The sequence below is a fragment of the Centruroides vittatus genome, unplaced genomic scaffold (assembly GCF_030686945.1).
Source record: "Centruroides vittatus isolate TY-2023 unplaced genomic scaffold, ASM3068694v2 contig_474, whole genome shotgun sequence".
NCBI lineage: Eukaryota > Metazoa > Arthropoda > Arachnida > Scorpiones > Buthidae > Centruroides > Centruroides vittatus.
The window spans coordinates 500,283-521,081 of record NW_027122266.1 but is presented as its reverse complement, the minus strand read 5'-3'; the positions used below and the strand labels follow the sequence as shown (position 1 = coordinate 521,081).

The 20,799-nt window shown below is 27.5% G+C and overlaps 1 protein-coding gene across 1 annotated transcript in view; it reads right to left on the bottom strand.

Moving 5' to 3' along the window:
• Positions 1-1,723: 1,723 nt before the first annotated feature.
• Brr2 (U5 small nuclear ribonucleoprotein l(3)72Ab) overlaps positions 1,724-20,799 on the bottom strand; it is a 60,115-nt gene continuing 41,039 nt past the window's right edge. The window contains exons 19-42 of the mRNA XM_067273328.1: positions 20,601-20,781; positions 18,303-18,407; positions 17,268-17,549; positions 16,998-17,150; positions 16,611-16,882; positions 15,732-16,023; positions 11,371-11,441; positions 11,194-11,294; positions 10,742-10,915; positions 10,411-10,667; positions 10,183-10,311; positions 9,913-10,104; positions 9,599-9,835; positions 7,486-7,688; positions 4,813-4,886; positions 4,599-4,675; positions 3,522-3,669; positions 3,379-3,455; positions 3,200-3,287; positions 3,005-3,126; positions 2,786-2,929; positions 2,373-2,710; positions 2,193-2,274; positions 1,724-2,097 (exon numbers count right to left, since the gene is read on the bottom strand). Of these exons, the coding sequence (XP_067129429.1) occupies positions 1,849-2,097; positions 2,193-2,274; positions 2,373-2,710; positions 2,786-2,929; positions 3,005-3,126; positions 3,200-3,287; positions 3,379-3,455; positions 3,522-3,669; positions 4,599-4,675; positions 4,813-4,886; positions 7,486-7,688; positions 9,599-9,835; positions 9,913-10,104; positions 10,183-10,311; positions 10,411-10,667; positions 10,742-10,915; positions 11,194-11,294; positions 11,371-11,441; positions 15,732-16,023; positions 16,611-16,882; positions 16,998-17,150; positions 17,268-17,549; positions 18,303-18,407; positions 20,601-20,781 (4,048 nt within the window). The 3' untranslated portion in view covers positions 1,724-1,848. The remainder of the gene's footprint in view (positions 2,098-2,192; positions 2,275-2,372; positions 2,711-2,785; positions 2,930-3,004; positions 3,127-3,199; positions 3,288-3,378; positions 3,456-3,521; positions 3,670-4,598; positions 4,676-4,812; positions 4,887-7,485; positions 7,689-9,598; positions 9,836-9,912; positions 10,105-10,182; positions 10,312-10,410; positions 10,668-10,741; positions 10,916-11,193; positions 11,295-11,370; positions 11,442-15,731; positions 16,024-16,610; positions 16,883-16,997; positions 17,151-17,267; positions 17,550-18,302; positions 18,408-20,600; positions 20,782-20,799) is intronic.

Here is a 20,799-nt window from a genome sequence, read left to right as displayed (position 1 = left end):
ATGACCAATTCGATGTTGATATAAAGAAATTATAAATACAGAAAATATAATTTGATTCTACAAGATAAATTTTTTAGTGTGAAATACATTCTCGATCAATATCTAAAGAACTATTTTTGTTCGTCTTGCAAAGGAACACAACATCATTTAAATCTGCAAAATAAAATATTTACGGTACGAAAGCTGAACGTGAATTGGAATTTACGAGACAGAAAGTTAAGGAAGGATATTATTCACAAGATTCAAAAATCATCGTTAATTGCAAAAATTATACTTGTGTCGAGATGTAAACTTCTCGATATATTGGATACAGCTAAATAAATTTATAAATGTACAATATATGTGGAAAATTTAGGAAAAAACAAAAGAAATGTGGATGACGACATAGCGAACCATCCATATATTTTGTGCTGAATGCCCGGTATTAAATTCATTAAATCAATAACAGAAAACGAGAAGTGAAAGTGATATATCGAACGAAAATTATCATTTCGATTCGAACTAAGAAAGCTCATCTTTTGTCGAAATTGCCGGAAGAATTTACCTACAGAAATTCAATCGTAGCTATGGTCGGATGTAGCAGTTAAGATGTGGAGCACCTCTGACAGAGCGTATCGAAAATACACGTAATACAGTATACGTAATAAAGAAATAAAACAGGTAGAAAAAATGAAATTTCACTTTTTACTTTATTTAATCCAAATTGTCAAAAAACGAAGCGTAACGACCACAAATAGTATTTGGAATCTTTACTGAAGAGCAGATGGCCAAAATTGTCAAATCGATTTAATATTTTATGTAATTAATATATTTTAATTTCCTGTTATTTAATAATAAACATGCTTTTATATAGTAAGTTAAAAGCTATCAAATGAAATGATAAAGGTTAAAATCGTGGCATACATTAGTCAAAATAAACGCTTTGACTAATTTTTTTATTTTTAGCAAAGTTCAATGACCTTAATTTGTTACTATAATTGTTACATTTGCACTGAAATTAATACTTTTGTTAATTTACCAGGAATATTTGACAAATTTATAAGAATAAAGTTTTATAAACGAGTCGAATTTAATCACGTGGCATGTGGTTAAATTCGACTCGTTTATAAATCCGGTTATAGAAAGCGAGACGAACACGTGTAGTTTGGAAAACGCTACCGGAACGGATAACTAAATAAGGGAAGGAATTGTGATTTCTATTTTTAGTTATCGTTCTTTTATAAAGCGTAGTCGTTCTCTCCATTTCAGTTCCGCTTTCGTTATGAGGTAAGTGCAAATAAAATATATTACGGTTAAATTATATACTAATGATTCGTAATAGACTCGTATACTTCTATTACATTTAAGTAGCACACGGTTCAGATTGCCTTCTTCTAAATAGATTGCCAATTTGGAAAAGTGTGCATAAATTATACTCTGTAAGCAATCACTGTTGCAATAAATTTTACGGCAGTCACAAAGCAGAGAACAGCTTATTCGTTAATATTTACATATTAGAATTTCGCAATGATTCTTTTAAAAATTCGCTTTTCGTGTAAATATTTGACATTAATATTTAATTTTTATTTTTAATTAAAGAATATTTTTTCTCTCCTAACAGATATTCCAATATCAGAAAATATGCACTAATATAGATCTGTACTTAGAAAAGGAATAGTTATTATGTATCATTTTATTTATTAATAAATAAAAAGTTTCTTATAAATTAAATTGTACAAATTCATTTTGTTTTAAAAACATTTATTTTAAAAATCAAATGAGTGTCCATTTACATAAAAAAAAATGATGATATCAACACAATACATGTTTCTATTTACATTACAAATGTGGGAACCAAAGAAGTCCTGTTTAATCACTTTCACTATCACTCTCTTTCCCACTATCAGGCTGACCAACATGAATGTTGAATTTATATTCCTGATCACATCCCATGTAAGCATCACTCATAAAATATAAGGTGTAAACATGCTCGCCGGGACTGGGTGCCACAAAGTCTAATTTTACTTTTGCTTTTTGTTGTAATGTCAGTCGTTTAATAGATATCAGAGAATTTGATTTGGGATCTCCAATAACTACCCACCATCCTTCTTCTCGTTTCTATAATAGTTAAACAATATTAGCTAAAATATTCTAAATAACTCAATAAATAAATTTACTGTAGTTACATTGTGAAAGAAAGAAATATCATTTACCTGAGGAAATAGGGGAGCAATGACAGGTCCCGTAACTTCGTCTTCTCTTTCTAACTGAACTATTACATTTACGGTGGAACCACTAATATGCGAAAAATTAAAATTAGAAATTTTGTAACTGATAATTGTTATAAACTCTATTTATGAATAATATATACTATAAATTAAATCAAATCTTACCTGTGAATAATATCTTTATCTTGTACTTCATACGTTAATTCAATATTTGGATATCTGTTACAAAATCTTGCAACATCTGCCATTTGTGCATCTGTCAACTGAAGTAATTTATTTCTATCATCATCTTCAAGTTCCATAACATCAAAAACAGTTTCTACTCCTTTTTCAATACAACGCTTAACTATTTCTGTAGTGAAATGAGGAAGTTGTTTCAAATAAGAGTCCTTATTCCACATTGCTTGAGTTACCATCTGTGCTAATTCCATAGCAGCTAATGCTGGTGACAACCAACCATTTGAACTCAATACATCCACACAAGCTTGAATTAAACGTACTGCCTATATTTTTGTATGAATAAATATTAATTTTAACAAATAAAAGATATTTGTACAAATATTAAAAAATATACTTACTTTATTTAATATATCTTCAGTGTCTGACTGTAATTCAGCAGAGAGCTGCATTCGAGATAAATGAGCTTGTAGAAGAAAATTGGTTTTTGTATGCGGATCACTATATTTCGGATTGCTTGATTTGTGAGACAGACGATTAGCCAACTAAAGATATTAAAAATACCTATTAAATATATATCACAAAATAAAATTGAATATATGTAAATTAATAATAATAACCTGTCTGAGAATGCTGTCTTCATGATGTCTAACTGGTACACTTTCATATTCAGCAGCATTACTTATGATATCAATGAGACCACGAATCTTTGTTTTAGCACTCAGAGACATACTGAACAATTCTATTAGAAGAAAATAATATGTCATTTCGTATTATTAAAAATAAGTTTGAAATTAAAGAGAAACAAAAGTTACCAATAGTTGTATAATTGATATAATAGTAGGCAGCAATCATTCCAAGATTAAGAGGTGAGACATCCATCTCATCTTCGATGCTGATGCACTGAAAATATAAATATTGACATATTACAAATTTTTAAAATCATAAATACAATTAATTGAAAAATTCAAATGTTATCAATACATAAATTTACCTTTGATTGTTCCAGATCATTCAGTGTGTTCTCTACAAGTTCTGATAGATGGTCAGAAAGATGACGATGAGTAACACCTGCAAAAAATAATACTCTCAATAACTACTTATTTCACTTTTGCATTTAAATAAATAAAATATTACCTTGTAAATTATAATAATTTGGATTCTGTGTCATTCGACGATAAAGGAAAGTCCAAGTTAAATAGTCAACTGCATCTTGCTTGTTTTCTATTGTTTTTGTAACAATTTCAGCATTGAAATGATCATGTAAACAATGATCTAAATGACTCTAAAGAAAAGATTAGACATTTGAATTAATAAATGCTTAAAATAAATTGCCATTGCCAATTTAATTAAGTACTGTAACTGAAATAGCCATACAGCTTATAGCATGAGAAGTTTTACAAACAACATTCCCCAGACATCTTTCCTATGGAACTATTAACAAAACAGCATTCATACATTTGGTTACAATTTTATTTTTAATCAAAACACTTAATATTCTCAGATATTTCATTTCAATATTGATGTCTATGGATCATCACCAGTATATAATATAGTAAATTTTGCTAAGTCAAATTCCAGAAGTTACAGAAAAGATTTCAGCTTATCCAACATTCAATTGTATTTGAATTAAAATTAATTTTGATTTAAAAAAAATTAAACAATGACCATGTTAAGAATAACAACATGATGGCAATTAAGATAAATGGTTATTTTACAGATGTAGATTTAAGTCTAGATCAAATTCTTTGAAATTTATATGGATGATCTGGCCTAAATGTCTCAGTCTCCATGTCACCATCTGGTCACTGTTATCTGGCTAAACTCACAATAGGTACAAAAATAATCCCTTAGTGCTTGCAGAGCAAAGAATTTCAAAGAGGAGGAAAAAATTCATTTTCATATGATAGAATAAAAACAAAAAACAATTCTATTAGATCATACAAGATAAACATAAATACACACACATACATATCAAATAAGTACAAAACATATAAATTCATATTATAAAAATGTATAATAAAAATTAATACATATGTCTAAAATTTATATAAAATGGCATAATTATTCCTAATTTTCAAGTGCAGTTAAGAATAAATGCTTATGTCATACATTTAACATTTGTGCATTTGTCTTAATGCACAGTAGTAGTAAATACTAGAATTAATTAGTATTTTATAAAGATATACGTAGATATATAAAAATATAACTTACTTCAACTGGTAGAGGCTCGTATAAGAACTTCTTGAAAAAATCTTTCTTTGATGTTTGGCATAATAAAACACATTTTCCTTTAGAAGAAATTTAAACAAATTATATAAACACATACGAAAATATAATTTTTTAATGTAAGAAAATTATTATTATTATTAAACTTCTGATATCAAATAATATCATAATAATTATTATAATAAATTACAAATTTTACCATCTTCATCCATTAAAGGACGATTAGCTCTTCCAACCATTTGTAGGACATCTGTGATAGGAAAGTCTTCATAACTATTAAAAAATAAAATTCAAGTAATAAATTTTAAATTTCACACAACTGAGTAAATAAATATTCTTTACAGAGAATGTTAAGTAAAAATAATTTTTAATTAATACAAAAATGGATCTCCAAAAGGTGCAAAATAAAACTATATACTCAATTTTTTAAAAATCATATAAAATTTGATTTTAGAAATTCAGCAGATTTAGATCATTTAATAAAATATATACCATAAATTATTATATGAAACTTCAGTCACGATATTTTTAACATTGTTTACTGTTAAAATTTAATATAATTCATTAATATTTTAGAATTGAACAAATAATGGTCTTTTGAACTATAAAGTGTGTAAACCAATAATTTTTATGCAGGATGTGGCAAGAAATGGGAGATTATAAAAGCTCAATAACTCAGCAAAAAGGTTTATTTAAGAAATTACAAATATATCAACTTAAAAGTAATAAAAAGCATTTTATTTTTTTGAAAAATGACATCTTTGAGGTGCAGACATTCTATTCTTGAGTGCATAGCAACCATTACACATTGCAATAGCGAGGTTGAGGCCGAAGTTTTCAATGCGAAAATGTGTACGTTGGACGTTCAGTGCTGCTTTCTTGTAAGCCTAGAAGTTTGGCAATGGCATTTGGAAAATCAGTGGAATCATGCTCGACATTCCAAAGGCCATTGCGAAACTTCTAGGCTTACAGGAAAGCAGCACCAAACGTCTGACGCACACGTTTTCATGTTGAAAACTTCGGCCTCAACCTTGCTAATATTTCCAATAGGATTCCAGTTATTTCTTCTCTAATTCTGAGTTTGAGCTTGGCAATATTGTGTGAGAGGTTAATATAAACCTTGCTTTTCAAATATCTCCACAAAAAAATCCCACAATGACAAACCAGGCGATCTTACAGGCCCAGAAATGTCACCATTAGGGTTTCTCATTTCCTGGTCTTTTTCTTGTCCCAGGATTCTGGGATAAAAGTGAATTGTTTCCCAGGATAGAATTAGCTATTTTTAAGATATGTAAAATATCTTAAAATCAAATGATATAATTATTTTTAATTTTTTAAAGTATTTTAATATGTTTACAACCTCCAAAATCATATTAATAATGCTGTGTATGATATATATTAAAAATTACTATTGAATTTCGTAAAAATTTTCACAAAGAAAAAATTTATTAAAGTTTGCTGGAAACTGCTTACAACAACAACAACAACAAAAAAACGCTTTGAATTAAGTTGAAAATATTAAAAAAAAATGAACTTAGATCAAACTTCTAACTTCAAAAATAATTTTTGTTTTTTAAATAAAATATAATACAAAATATTATTGTAAATTTTTATAATAAGATTTTAAAAAGCAAAGATGGTGGATACTCCCATCACTCAATCTGATTCTTATTTTAGTAATGAAAAGTCCTGCTACTGAGAATGCTCTTTCCGATTCAATTGATGTGAGTGGAATCGGGTTTAATGCATTTAAGAGAAGACAGATGTTGTGTTTTTAGCCTGGCAGATTTCTAGTTTGTTTTCAAGACTGTAGTATTTCTTTTGCTCTCTAGTATTCTTGATTTGTCTACCTCTGCTGCTTTAATAGCGGCAGCGAGCTTATAGCCTGATAATTTGGCAATTTGTTTGGCTTTAATAATTAGGTTTATGAAAAAAAGCTTCGTACTTGCAGACTTCATACTCATTTGTATCCTTGCTCAATTTGCACAACCTGGTGTTATGCAGTTATTGAAGCTACTGGGCATAGTTAAAAATTAAAACAGCATAAGCACAATTATTCCAAATATTACAGGTTCTGACAAGTAAAGAATTTTCAGAGTCCTGCCACAAATAAGCTTCATATTGATTATTGACCATTCGTGACATGCCATAACAAAGAAAAATTAAAAAAAACTAATAAGTAGGTTTAAAATTAATAAATACAAATGTATTCTGACAGTTTATGAGTTAATTATACTTCCTACTTGCAAAATTTCCACAACCTTAATACAAAATAAGAAAAAAGTGAACTTTTAAGAAATTTGTGGGATTTCCCAGGTTAAAAAACAACAGGGATCCTATTTGAGAAACCCTAGTCACTATTCTTGGAGATGTCATGACTGGGAAACAACAGTCTTACAGCAATCATGAATATTCTGGCTGTGTAAGTTGTTGCCACATCTTGTTAATGACCAGACATGGTTCCAATAAGAGGAAATCTAGTTAATTCTTGCATTAAAAACATCAAACTGCAAGATGGTATGCATAGAGCTGTGGACTATGTATGATGGAGGCCTTCACAAATGTGATATTATCTGGGGTATGTACAGTACAGTACTTGCTGCACCCAGAGGCTTCTGTTTTTTTAGTGCAGAACCAGTTTTTTCAAAGTTCTTAATTAATACTCTTCATTTTTTATTTAGAAAATTAATTTAATAAAAAAAATATTGTTTTTGTTAACTAGACCAATAAATCAGACAAACTAAAAATAGAGATTTTAAACATCAATATTTAACATTAATTTTTACATATTATTTTTTCCATTACAAATCATATTATTATGTTACTTAATATATCTACGCACACTGAAGATAATAATCATTCAAATACTTACGTATGTATTTTTCCATTATAATATTGTGTGTCCATAATAACAACTAAGTGGGCAGCAAGAGACATTCCCCAGCACAAATTACGGGAAACAACAACAACTTGCACTGCATCGCTATTAAATAGCTGTTCAACCAGATGACGATCAGAAGCAGTAAGACCTTCATGAAGATATGCAACTCCATTACACAAAGTTTCTTTCAGAGTCTGCAATTAAAAGCAAAAATTATAGAATTTAAGTTAAGTAAGATATTAAAACAATATACATAAACAAACATCAAGAAACTTGATAAATTTGTAAAGCCAAACAACCACTGGATTACATTGGGACTACTTTTCAGTGATTATATTTAATTAATTATTAAATAATTTGTCACTAGAGGAAAGTGTTAGGCACTATCTCTAATTAAATAATCTATATAAATAAAACTGTAGTGGTCAAAATGTTTGTTGCCAGCCACATCATAGAAATACGCCAAAATGTATTTTAACCAAACTTCATATTTTGAATCTGTCCGTTCAGTAGGTTTTTAGATACACATCATCTCAAAATCTACATTGATTAAATTAAACTGTAACAAATTTGTCTCTTCACTAGATGGCAACTCATGAATTAGTACTTTCTGTCAAGGGATTATCTATAAGAAAGGTGTATTATTTAAGTTTACTATTACATTTGAAGAAATTAAAAAATACTGACATTAAAAAATAATTAGATAATTAGCAAAATCTTTGAGACATTAAAAAAAGTGACATCATGTTAAATGGCAGTACGTGTCATAAGGCTGGTTTAAAAGAAAAATTCACATAAAGAGGTGTTAAAGAACATTTTAAGAAACATTTTAAACTCGTTATGTTCTAAAGGAACTAATGCCATTTTTGTTCCAATTTAAAAACTTGTTTGAAAACGTATTTGAATCCGGTTCTGCCTGAAAACAACGTTTATAAATACGTTGAAAGCACTCGCAGGATATTAAAACACTTCTTAAAATGTTCTTTAACGCCTCTTTATGTGAATTTTTCTTTTGAATCAGTAAAATTGTTTGCGTGACATCCTCTCTATATATCTAAGGCTGATTTTTTGAACTGCTACCTATTGTGCTCATGATTTGTTAGGCCTAACTGTATTTGCATGAGTTTTATTTATTTGCGTAAGTGAAGATTATGCCTACTTGGAAACAACAAAACCTTGGCTGATCTTCAAGGAAAAGTAAACAGGAGAATCAGAGAACCAGTCTTCAAGACAGGCTAGGGCTTATTTCTCAGGAAAAGTGGCAATCTGCTCTGTGAGTGCCTTTGAGCGTACAAGAAGTACTATGATTCCTTGGTGCAAAAAGCTCCTATATTCTATATTCACTTGACAGTTTGCAGTAAGTAATGCCACATGATAACTAATTGACTAATATGCCAAAATTTAAAAACTGGGATATTATTTTATAAATACTTTATTTTTAAAATCAGTAGGCTTGCATTAATTAATAGATCAAAAGTAATAACAAGACATAAATTCATGTGATAATTATCTGAGATCTCACAATAATTTTATTTTCAAGTGACAGTAACTCATTAGCCTGCATACATTGTCACAAGATAGCCAATTGACTACTAATATGTTAAAATTTAAAAAATGGCTATTATTTTATAAATACCCAATATTTTTAAATAAAACTTTCAAAAGGGAAAACAGGAGACAGTCAGTTCTCAAAAAAAAGATATTAAATATATGCAGACTCCTAGATTGTTTGGTAGCTTAATGTCATTAGTCTATCTCATTATAAATCTACATGACAAAATGCTAACCGCCTAAGTCCAAAACGATCTAATGAATTTATTCAAAATTAAGATATCCAAAGTACTCATCCTGGATACTAAATATTTTAAATTTCATCCAAATCGGTTCATTGTTGTGGAGATATTAAAGGTCAAAGTTGACACTTTAGCACTACATGTATGGCTGAGCTTTACTATAGAGCACAGTAGTGCTCTATGGTATCTCATTAAATTTCAGAAAAAAATATAAAATAGAATTAAAATAAAATTTTAAAATAAAAATAATTCGTTTTGAAAGTCAATCTTTCACAATGTAATCACTAAGAGAATTGTACAAACATTCTTACTTTATCATTTATTCTTTGAATATAAGGTTCCAAATCATCTTCAGAACAATGAAGAAAACGAGATGGTTGACATTCTGCAGCACAAAATGTAAGGATATCAATTGCTGTTACTCTGGTCTGTTTACGTGATGGTACAAACACAATAACTGGTTTCCTTGGAGAATGATTTATTATGCTTTGGTAAAGAGGTTTACTCATAGCTAGAAGTCTAGAGGCATTATGAGTAATATTAAATCCCTATAAAATAAACAACATAACTTGAAAATTGCATAAAACAATACAAAAATTAAAAACTTACACAGATATTTATTTACCTGAATGTGAAGTTCAAGTGGAACAGGACGAACATTAGGATGAAAATTAAATGTTGCATTAGTACCAGCTCCTAACCATTGTGCAATATCTTTGGAATTAGCAAGAGAAGAACTGAGAGCAATAATACGAATTTGTCTTTCTATTTGAGATGAGATGTAACGCATTCGAGAACAAATAACTTCAAGGACAGGCTAAAAACAAAATTTTAAAATTTTATAAAACAATAAAATAATGTTATGAAATTTTAATTTTTTAAAAATTTATATTACCCCATCATCTCCACCAATTAACTGCAACTCATCAATAATGAACAGATTAATATTCTGAACATTCTTTCTCTGTTTCCAACGACGAGACAATACATCCCATCTTTCTGGAGTACTAATAATTATGTTTCCCTAGTAACAAAAATAATAATAATAATAGTAATGTTTATTAATTATTGTTATAAAGTTAATAAATTGGTTCTTAATTAAGATTACTTCATTTTACTTTACCTTTGCCAAAAGTTTAAGATCAATTCCTGTTTCACCTGTTAACAATACAACTTTTTTATTTAATAAAAGAGCAAATTTATTCCAGTCATTATAAATCTGCTCTGCTAAAGCTTCTTTTGGTGTAACATAAACACAACGACCCTCAGATATTTGTGAAAATAACCTTAAAATTGCAAATTCTGCACAAATTGTCTTTCCACTTCCAGTAGGAGCACCAATAAAAACATTATCATTACTATTGTAGACTGTATTGAATACTAAAAAATAAATAATTAACAGTAAAAATTTTGTTTTTAATAATCATCATCAAATGAAGAAAGAACAATTTTACCTTGAGTTTGAATTGGATTAAAGTAAGGAAATTTTTCACTGTATAATGATTCAAAGACCGAATTTCTCAATGCAGAAACAGGCAATGGTTGCAAGTCAAGAAGTTCTGTAGGTGGAGGATATTTTTCAGGAAGAAGAAGATGCCGAAAAGATACAGGCAACTGAGTTTCTGAACCTAATTAAAAAACAAAGTCAATTAGCATTACGATAAATATAGATAATTCTCAGAAATTCAGAAAATGTTGCCATTGTAATTTTAAATGCAATTTTCAAAATATAACTGTCATATGAAATAAACACTTTCAGTTAAATAACAAAAGACAACTTATTGTCTACTTAAGTTATAGAGCTATCATATAGTTTATAATCAAAATTTAAATAAATATGTCTGAATTTTGAAAAACTGAATTTACATTAAAAATCAATAGTTAAAAAATAAATAATTTCACTAACCAATCCAACGATCTGAAACAATTCTAATAAAATACTGTGCAGGCAGTGGTTCAAAAACAGGAACAAAAAATTTGACAATATGATCATCCTGAGAAAATTTACTGTAAAAAAAAAATAAAATAAATTTTAGCAATTTATAAAAAAATAAATTATTTATGTTTAGTAAAAAAAAATTACCTTTTTAACAGAAAGTATTCATGATGTAAGATAACTTCACTATCCACATCTTCAACTAAAATCCAAAATGCCTATTAAAATAAAAGTAAATTTATAAATTTGTTATAATCCTTTTAAGAAATTTTACAGCTTTATTTATTAAATTAAAAAATAAGTTGTTTTAGACGAAGATAAAAACAAAATATCCTAAAAAATGAGAAATGTTCTAAGAAATAAAACCAGGAAATAACTATAAAAAAATTAGTTAATTGCCAATAGCAGGTAAGAATGGATTGATGACCTGCTTTCAATAATATAAAAAAAGCCATGGTTTAGGAAAAACAACTATAGGTTGATCATAATATATTAATATCAGTGTGCATAGATTATTGGCCAAATTATAAAATATTGAAAATAAATGTAGAAAATAAAACTAAATATTTAATAGAAACATCTATAATAATTCTATTTCTTTTTTTATTTTGTATCAGAATTTAAAATAAAAATAATTTCAAGGAAATAAATATTGTGAGAATCATGATAGAATCTGAACCCCCTCAACTGATTTAACTAAAAAAGTATTTTTTCCCCCACAGACAAAAAGGTTAAGAGAGAAACAAAATAATTTAATTAAAAATATACATGAAAAAGAAAGAATAAACAACATATCCTAAGATCAACCACCTGTGGTTGGTATTAAAATTCAGCATCAAATTAAATGTTGATGCTGACCTTTCCCATGACCTGAGTTGGTCTCAAACTTTTCCTTGAAATAGGTGAGAGACCAATCAGAAAGCAGAGACGGGGAACTAGGGCCAATTGGGATGGGTCATTAAGGAACCAAAAAAATAAAAACCAGTGTCTCAAGGACACAAGACTCCTTTGGTTCCTCCAGTTCTCTCATGCAATTATTTACAACAGGTCCTTCAGTTCTTTCTTACACTTTTTGCTAACAAAAATATCTTTTGTTTCCTTTCACAATTGCATGCAAAGGTCCTTCTCAATCAGCTCCTAACAAAACTCCTTATGGAGGTTCCATTTACATGTCATCTTTTCTTTCAGGACTTTCCAATAGTGATGTAACGAATATTCGGTTATTACCCGGTATTTGGCCTATTCGGCCTATTTTTCACTATTCGGCCGAATACCAAATATTTAAATCACTATTCGGCTGAATACTGAATACCTAAAAACAGGAGTAAGAAATAACAAAAACACAATAAATTAATCATTTTTGTAACTTTTATTAAGGCTGAACATTAAACTATAATTATTAAAGTTAATAAGAAATAGCATCTAACTCTAGTATTAAATTATTTCGTAGTTAAATAATAATATAGCCTTTATCTAGCCCGATATGGCATTGATGGTGTGTAGGTTAGAATGTATTAGGCATTAATGTTATTGTTTAGTTAATTACGTTATATTCGTATTCGCATATATTTTAATATTTATACGATATTTTAAAATGAGTTACGAAACGTTTTATTGGAACTTATCGTATTTAATGAAAGAATTATTTATCTATTTCTAGAAGATGAGTAACTAATATAAAATTTATTTTATATATAAAGCAAAGAATGAGCATTTTTCATTATATACAAAAGATAACATTTGAAATCATGTTAATTTTAAAAATATTGACAAAAACAATAGCAACAAAATATCACAAAACTTCACAAATAGAAACCCCCCAATAATATATTTGAACCGTTCCACAACTGGGGAGAAACTAGACCATATTATGTCACCACTAAAGTATATCCTTAGTGTACTATTCAGTCTGCAAATACGTAGTAAAAACAAAATTTTAGTGTTTAATTAAAGAGTTAAAATAATCGATTGCAAATAAAAGAACTTGGTATTTGGATGTAAGTTATAACTTACATCCAAATACCAACAACTGCCGAATCATATCGGGCTATTTATGGCTATTACATAAATTATAAACCAATTTGGCACTAGAGGTAGACGTTAGGCTCCATCTCATATTAAGTTTAATAATTATAATTTAATTAATTAATTTAAATAATTTAGACCTAATGGAAGAAAAAATCGTAGTGACAGCGGGCCAACAGAGAGCACGGTGCGCGATCCTTGCATAATGAGGTTTGCGCGCTAATTTTTATATGTGCATTAATCAAGCCGAATAGTTTGGCCGAATATTCGGCCATTCAGCAACGCTCCTGGCCGAATATTCGGTATTCGGCCGCGCTCCTAGCTGAATATTCGGTATTCGGTTGAGGCCGAATATACTATTCGTTACATCACTACTTTCCAATCAATCTGCTGTGTCCAGCAAGGCTCACTCTGTCTATCCTGTTTAACTCTTGTTGTGGTCAAGCATCACAACTCCTGAGATACTCTCCATCATCAACTTCACTGTTAACCAAGTATGACAACTTTTCCATTGAGGATCCAGTTGAAGGTCCATAAATGCACCAACATACTGAATTTCTCTCTCTCGTCATTCAGGTCAGTCAACTCTTTACTGAAAGAGCATGACTGGTTACTTAACTTTGCAATTTCTATCATGTGGTTCTCACAATATTTAAAACTTTCTATTAAAATCAAGTATAATAAAAATAATCTAGTGCCTTCATGAAAATTTATATAGCTGTAGAATAAATCAATGGACTTCTTAATAATATAAATAATTAGCAAAAAAAAATATAACATTTTAAGTTCAATTTAAAGCTTATATTTTACTCTTATCTAACTGTGAAACTGGCAACTCAATTAAAGAAATAATGATAACATTTCCATATTAATTATATTTTTCTCAGTAATTTGCCACTAAATGTAAAGTGTTAAGCATCATCTCTAATAAAATTTAATAATTATAATTAAATTAATATTTATTAAATAATGTAGAAAACTATTAATATATTTTCCTTATAATAAAATTTAAATATTTTAAATCTTATACTATATTAAATAAATTTCAAATCAGTTATGAAATTCACTTCATGATTCCAAAGAGATGAGAAGATATTTTAATGTATTAAACCGACATTTAGTAATTAAATTATTTGAAAAATTTAATGTTACTGGTTTATATATAGAAGAACAGTATGAATAAGTATATAAAATTCTTGAGTACAAGTCATCCACATGTTGCAATAAAAATTTTAAAAAGTTAGAGTTTAATTTAAACACTGTGAATTGTGTTGAATTCTCTGGATCTTATTCCTTTCAATAATTATTACTACTTTTTCTGAATCTCAAAAAAACTTTTAGATGAAAAAAATTTCATCTCATTTGAAGATTTGAAAAATCCCATTGAAGATTTTTTAAACTTTCATCTGAATTTAATTGCAGAGACAGTTTACTTGTAATACTGATAGTTTAATATGCTAAGAAAATGAGACTGATACTAATTTATAATAAATGTTTATTTGTGTAATTTCTATTTGACTAGCTAAGGACAAAAAAATATGCACAAACTTTCTGGATTACCCAACACAGTTATTTAATTTTTAAAACATAACACGGAATATTAAGTTTTGGAATATCTTATTTTTTTACAACAAAGATATTGGCTAAAGACTTCTAGCAAGATATTAAGAAATAGAGTACATTTTTTCTTCATTAAATAAATTTTAATTTAAAATGATATAAATTAAAAATAATTATAAAAAATAAATGGATTATTTAACTTAATATCTGTATATAACAAGACATAATAATGGAAATATTTTCTCTAAATATACCGTATATCTCGGCAGATAAGACAAGGTATAAATTTTTGCCAAAGTTTTATAGCTTTAGCATATATCTGTCCTATAAGACAACCCCCAAACTATCGACGGCCTGTGAATTTAGTTTAGATCAGCAATCATCATCTGAATAATAATAATAATACTGTATAACGTATACGAAATTATGTCCAATTTGTAATTTTTCAAATAAACAAATTTTATTTTCTTGCATCTGGTAGCTCTGCCTTGCGATTGTTGCAAACCTTCCCACTGATTTGGCATTCAAGTAATGACCTTGACTATTCACAAAAACGTCGTATGGGCTATTCTATTTTGTGCACATACCCTAGTTTCTACTAGTAAATAATTACACTTTGTCCGTTTTTGTATAATGGTTTTAATTTATATAAATTTCAATCTAATTTTTTTTGAATCTGTCCTATAAGACAACCCCGGATTTTGGGTGCCTTTTTTTTATGATTCAACTATCGTCTTATCTGTCGAGATATATGGTAAATATAAAAGTTTAAAATATTTATGATAAATTTTTGACATTTTTTGGTAAAAGCAGTAAATTAATTGAATGAATTTTAAACTTAATGATATGTTAAGAAACAATACAAAAAATATCACTCTTACAGTATTAAATTGTTATGAAGTGTAAAACAAAATTCTACTTACTTCTGATGTTCCATGAATTTTTTCATCCCATTGAAAATCTGGTGTAATTGTTAACTCCACTCTTAGTGTTGAACGAGTAATAGGTTGAATATGTGCTGAAAGTTCTAATTTTGGAAACTGATGAACATATTTATGGACAGTTTTTCCTAATTTCGGCATTCTCAACATTTCACCAATTTCACTTGGTCCTAGATCATAAAGTCTTTCCCAAGGAAAACTTTTCTTCTCTATTTTTTTAACAACTTCATCTGGAATTTTCTTGAACTGCCGTAATGGTGACATCGACTGCCACCTAAAATAATAATTTATATTATAATAAAATTATTTAATGTTCTATTCTGTAGCATGGAAATTTGTAATTCACATAATTTACAAACAGAATGCCTATTTTTATTGTTAAAATGTTATTTATATAATTAAAGATTAAATTTCAATACAATTAACTATCCATTTGTAATATTTAATAGTAGAATAAAGTAAAATAATATTTTATTATTTTATTTTATTTGAATGTTGGCGTGAAGTGTATTTTACAATCATTAATAGTAGAAATACAAGCTATTTAGTTTATGATATTCATACAATACTGTCAAATTCAAATCATACAATACTGAAATCACTAAAGGCCCGATATTTATTATTTATTCTAATTCTAAACTTTTCATATTCTTTCATATTTCATAGGGAGATATCATAGTATCATGATTATAAAATAAATCAATTAATCATATTGATAAATGATGATTGAATCAAGTTTTATTATTTTTACTGCAATTAATCAATCCTGTTACATCTACACAGTTAGTTCATGTTAAAGAATTAGTCATAATCTACTATACTATTATAAATGTAGTATGAGATTGAAATGATATTACTTACATTCTTTTATCAATCATCTTACAAAGACTTAAAGCTTTATCTGCTAATTGAGCCCATCCTCTATGTAGCACAATTTCAAAAATTGCTCTCATTAGACGAGCAGCACTTTGAGTTACATAAATCATATCTGCCATTAATGCAAGTCCTTCTAACTTCAACTGAGAAATATAAGCTTGTAATAAAACATTCACTTTAGCACTTGTTTCTTCCATGCTTTCTTTAATTGGTATTGGCACTCTTTCCATCAGTTTTTGTAATTCTAATTTTTCCTCCTTAAAATTTAATTTTATATATAAAAAAAACAAAATAATTATATATTATTATTATTTTAATTGCATATGAAAACTGTTAAATAATTTTTAATATTTATTTAACTATTAATTTTACCTCTCTGATTGTAATATTCTTAAATTCACCGGACAAGGAAAATACACGAAAGAGTTCTATTTCACTGAGTGTTGGTTTCAGTAGTTGATTATAAGTAGACATTGTTTCATAGGTGCAGTAATAATAACTAGCTATACGACCTAACTCAGTCACCTGTTAAAAAATTAATTAGTTGAACAAACTGTTTAAATTATATCAGCAGATAAATTAAGATTAATTTTGCAGTGAAAATAAAACAGTTTCAAAGATTAAAAAAATTATAGTTCTTACCTGAAAATTTCCAGCTTTCTTGTCAAATTTTACTAAATTGCTTTTATCGAGTAAAAGAGCAGCTGTATAAATAAGATCTGCGCGACGTTTCTCAAGTACTTGATCTTCTTTTAAAGCATCATGTGATACGCCATACAAAGTTGGAGCACGCAACATACGTATATATAAGTAAGTGTAACCAAGCCAAGTGCAAGCATCTTTAGCGGTTTGTATATTGCCAAGTACAATTTCAGCATTCAGCATATCAGGCAACTTACTAATCAGCTGGCTTTCTATAGGTAACTATAAATAATTTGAATACATTTAAATAAATATATAAGTTTTCTTATTATCAATTATATTACTCAAAACATTTCCACAAAATAAACTTATAATCCACTATTTACTAAATGCTTAGAAAATTCAATCTTGTTAACAGTACATACAGGATCATGTATTTCATTTCAAATATTCATTAAAATTATTATTTACATTCTTCTCTCAAAATCATAATACAGTCAAACTTCTAAACTACTACTACTGATAAAAACAAAAAAATGTTCCTATCAGTACCAATTGTTGAGAGATAAGCTGAAAATTGCACAGGTTATATAAATTGAAAGAAAACATTACTTTTGACATTGTAGAAATATTACAAAAAAATACTTTTTGTACTTAAGTCCTCTAATGTGTAGAGAACTACTAAAAACATACCTAAGTTAATCTTTAATGGTAGGCTATAAGCTATGTTAGAACATGTAAAAAAAAAGGAAGAATGTTTTCTGTCCTCAATGATAACTTTAATTTCTCATTTATTTAGATATAAAAACAATCATCATAAATAAACTACTATCAATTGTAATTTAAGTTTTAGTTGTCTACTATTACTGGCTGGTAGCATACACATTAAAAATATTTGATTTATTTGCAACTGTTAAATAAGAAAATATAAATCTTTAAAATAAAAATTTTCCATTGTTTTTTACTGTTTAGTATTACATAATTTTTTTTAAATAAAATTAGAAATCCAAATGAAATTACATATTTAAAACTAACCTGCTGATTTAAAAGTGAGAGATAATACTGTAGTTCACTATGATTGGTAATAAGTATTCCTTCACCTTTAGTATCATACTGAGGTCTTCCTGCTCTGCCTAACATCTGAAAAATGTAAAGCTCTCTATTATTTAATATCAAATTAATATTATATGACAAATAATATAATTATTTTCCAAAAATTATGCACTACTGGATTAATTCTCTAATCTACTGGTAAAATAAAAAGTTAGTATAAGCAAAGTATTTAGATGGAAATCTTTTTACTACTATCCAGCATTAAACTGTTTTACAAAAAACTAACATTTGACTTTATAATTCTTCTTCAGGCTCAAGTTATAAAAAAATTGTTCAGTAAAACAGTTTAATGCTGGATAATAACAAAGTGTGTTTATTTTCTTTGCCTAACTTATATCAAGTTTTCCCTGAAGAAATCTCTTCTACTTGCCCAGAAACATCACCATAGAAAATGGGATTGCATTTAGACTGCAACATATCCTTCCAGACAGTACTGAATGGATATATTTTATGATCACATTGCAAATATTATAGGAAACTTTTTAAAATGAAAATATTTTCAAATATGAATGAATCAATATTAAAACAAGTATTATCAATCTGATATGTACAGTATATGATAATTAATACTCAAAATTAATAGAAAATTTCAATAATCATAAGATTATCATCATCATCTTATAGTAGCGATAAACTCCAAGTACTACAAAAATAAACTATTTTGTTTTTAAATTTATAAATGTTGTTATTCTTTTCTTTGTTTTTTATATTCAGTAAATGCATAATATTTAAGATTTCATTTCCTTAATTTTTGTAATTTTTCTGTTTTTATATCATCTTAACTAGAATTCCATTGTTTTGCATCAGTTCATATTATATACCAACTAATTCAAGAAGTGCAACTGTAAATAAAATTATTAATTTCAAAATCAATTCTAAACAATTTTTTAAATAAAAATTATTAGTATTAATTAAATTACATCAGTCAATGTAACAAAACATGTAAGGTCTCCCAAAATACCTTGTTAAGAAAAAATATAGAAGAAAGAAAAGTATAATTCTGATATATTACAAAAATTTGAATAAAAATATAATTTTTTTATAGTTGTTTTTCCTAGAAGAGAAATCTAAAATTAATTCAAAATATTTTATTTTATGATTATTCTATTAACTGTTCTTATTATATTTATATAGCTATAAACAAATCTTTATAAATATTTAAAACTGGAATGCCTTGTTAAATATATGAAAGATAAGTTAAATACTTTTGAATAAAATGTTTGTTCTTTCATCTTCCAGAAAGATACTTTTTACTCTTCATGTATTGTTATTCTTAAATTAAATTAAAAGAAAAATGAATATTGAGTTAAATACTCTATATTACAGAATTACAAAATCAAACATACTTTATGAAAGAGTACATGAAATATTTAACATTTATTTTCTTTTAAATTAACTATTTTTCTTAAAAATGATATGTTTAAATAAATAAATATTTATTGTTAGTATCATCAAAATCAAAATGAGTACTTCATTCAAAGTATTTATCTTTAATATAATTGGAATGCTATATTTATTTTAGCAATTTGTCATGGAGTTTTGTACAGATCTTGATTTCAAGTTTCATTATTATGTAGTGTGTTAAACTCAGTTGACACCAGTTGCTGTGTCTATGTCTGACCAGAGTCAAGGCAGTGCAATCAAAACAAAACAAAAAAATTAAATAAGCATGATGTCTGTGTGTGTGTGTATCTGTATTCATGAATTTCCTAACAACATGACATGTATTCAATATAGTAGCCTTCTGTAGTGTGATGTATGTCTTTCTATTCAACTGTATGTTCCCAGGTTCTTGTGTAGTGTGTGTGGTATGACACCTGTAGAGGAGAATACAATAAGTACAATAAGCACCTTATCCATGCTCCACAGATGCCTTATTTCCTGAGCGAGTTCTGTGTACTTGCTGATTATTATTATTGACATATTCAAAATCAGGGTAGATTCTTGCAGCATTTTAAATTCTGAATATCACATTTAATTAATACACAATATAGACACAAATTTTGAAGAAGCATATTACCAGATTCTTGTTTTTTTAATAATTATGATTTATATCACACATTAACACCTTCAATATTAAAACAAGCAGTATTTTTCAAAAAACATTTTTTAAAAATATTAATTCATTTAATGTAAAACTTTATCTATTGAAACATTATTTACAGTTATGTTAAGATTAAAAAAATAATAATAAAATAAAATAAATTTATTTATATTTACCTGTAAAACATCTAATGCTCCTAATTCTACCCAACGACCCTTTTCAGGATTATAGATCTGTGTACCTTTGATAACAACAGTGTGAGCTGGTAGATTAACACCCCAAGCTAAGGTTGCTGTTGAAACCAGTACTTGAATGTGTCTATCAGCAAACAGATCTTCTACTAAAGTACGATCTACTCTGAAAAAGTAAAATAAT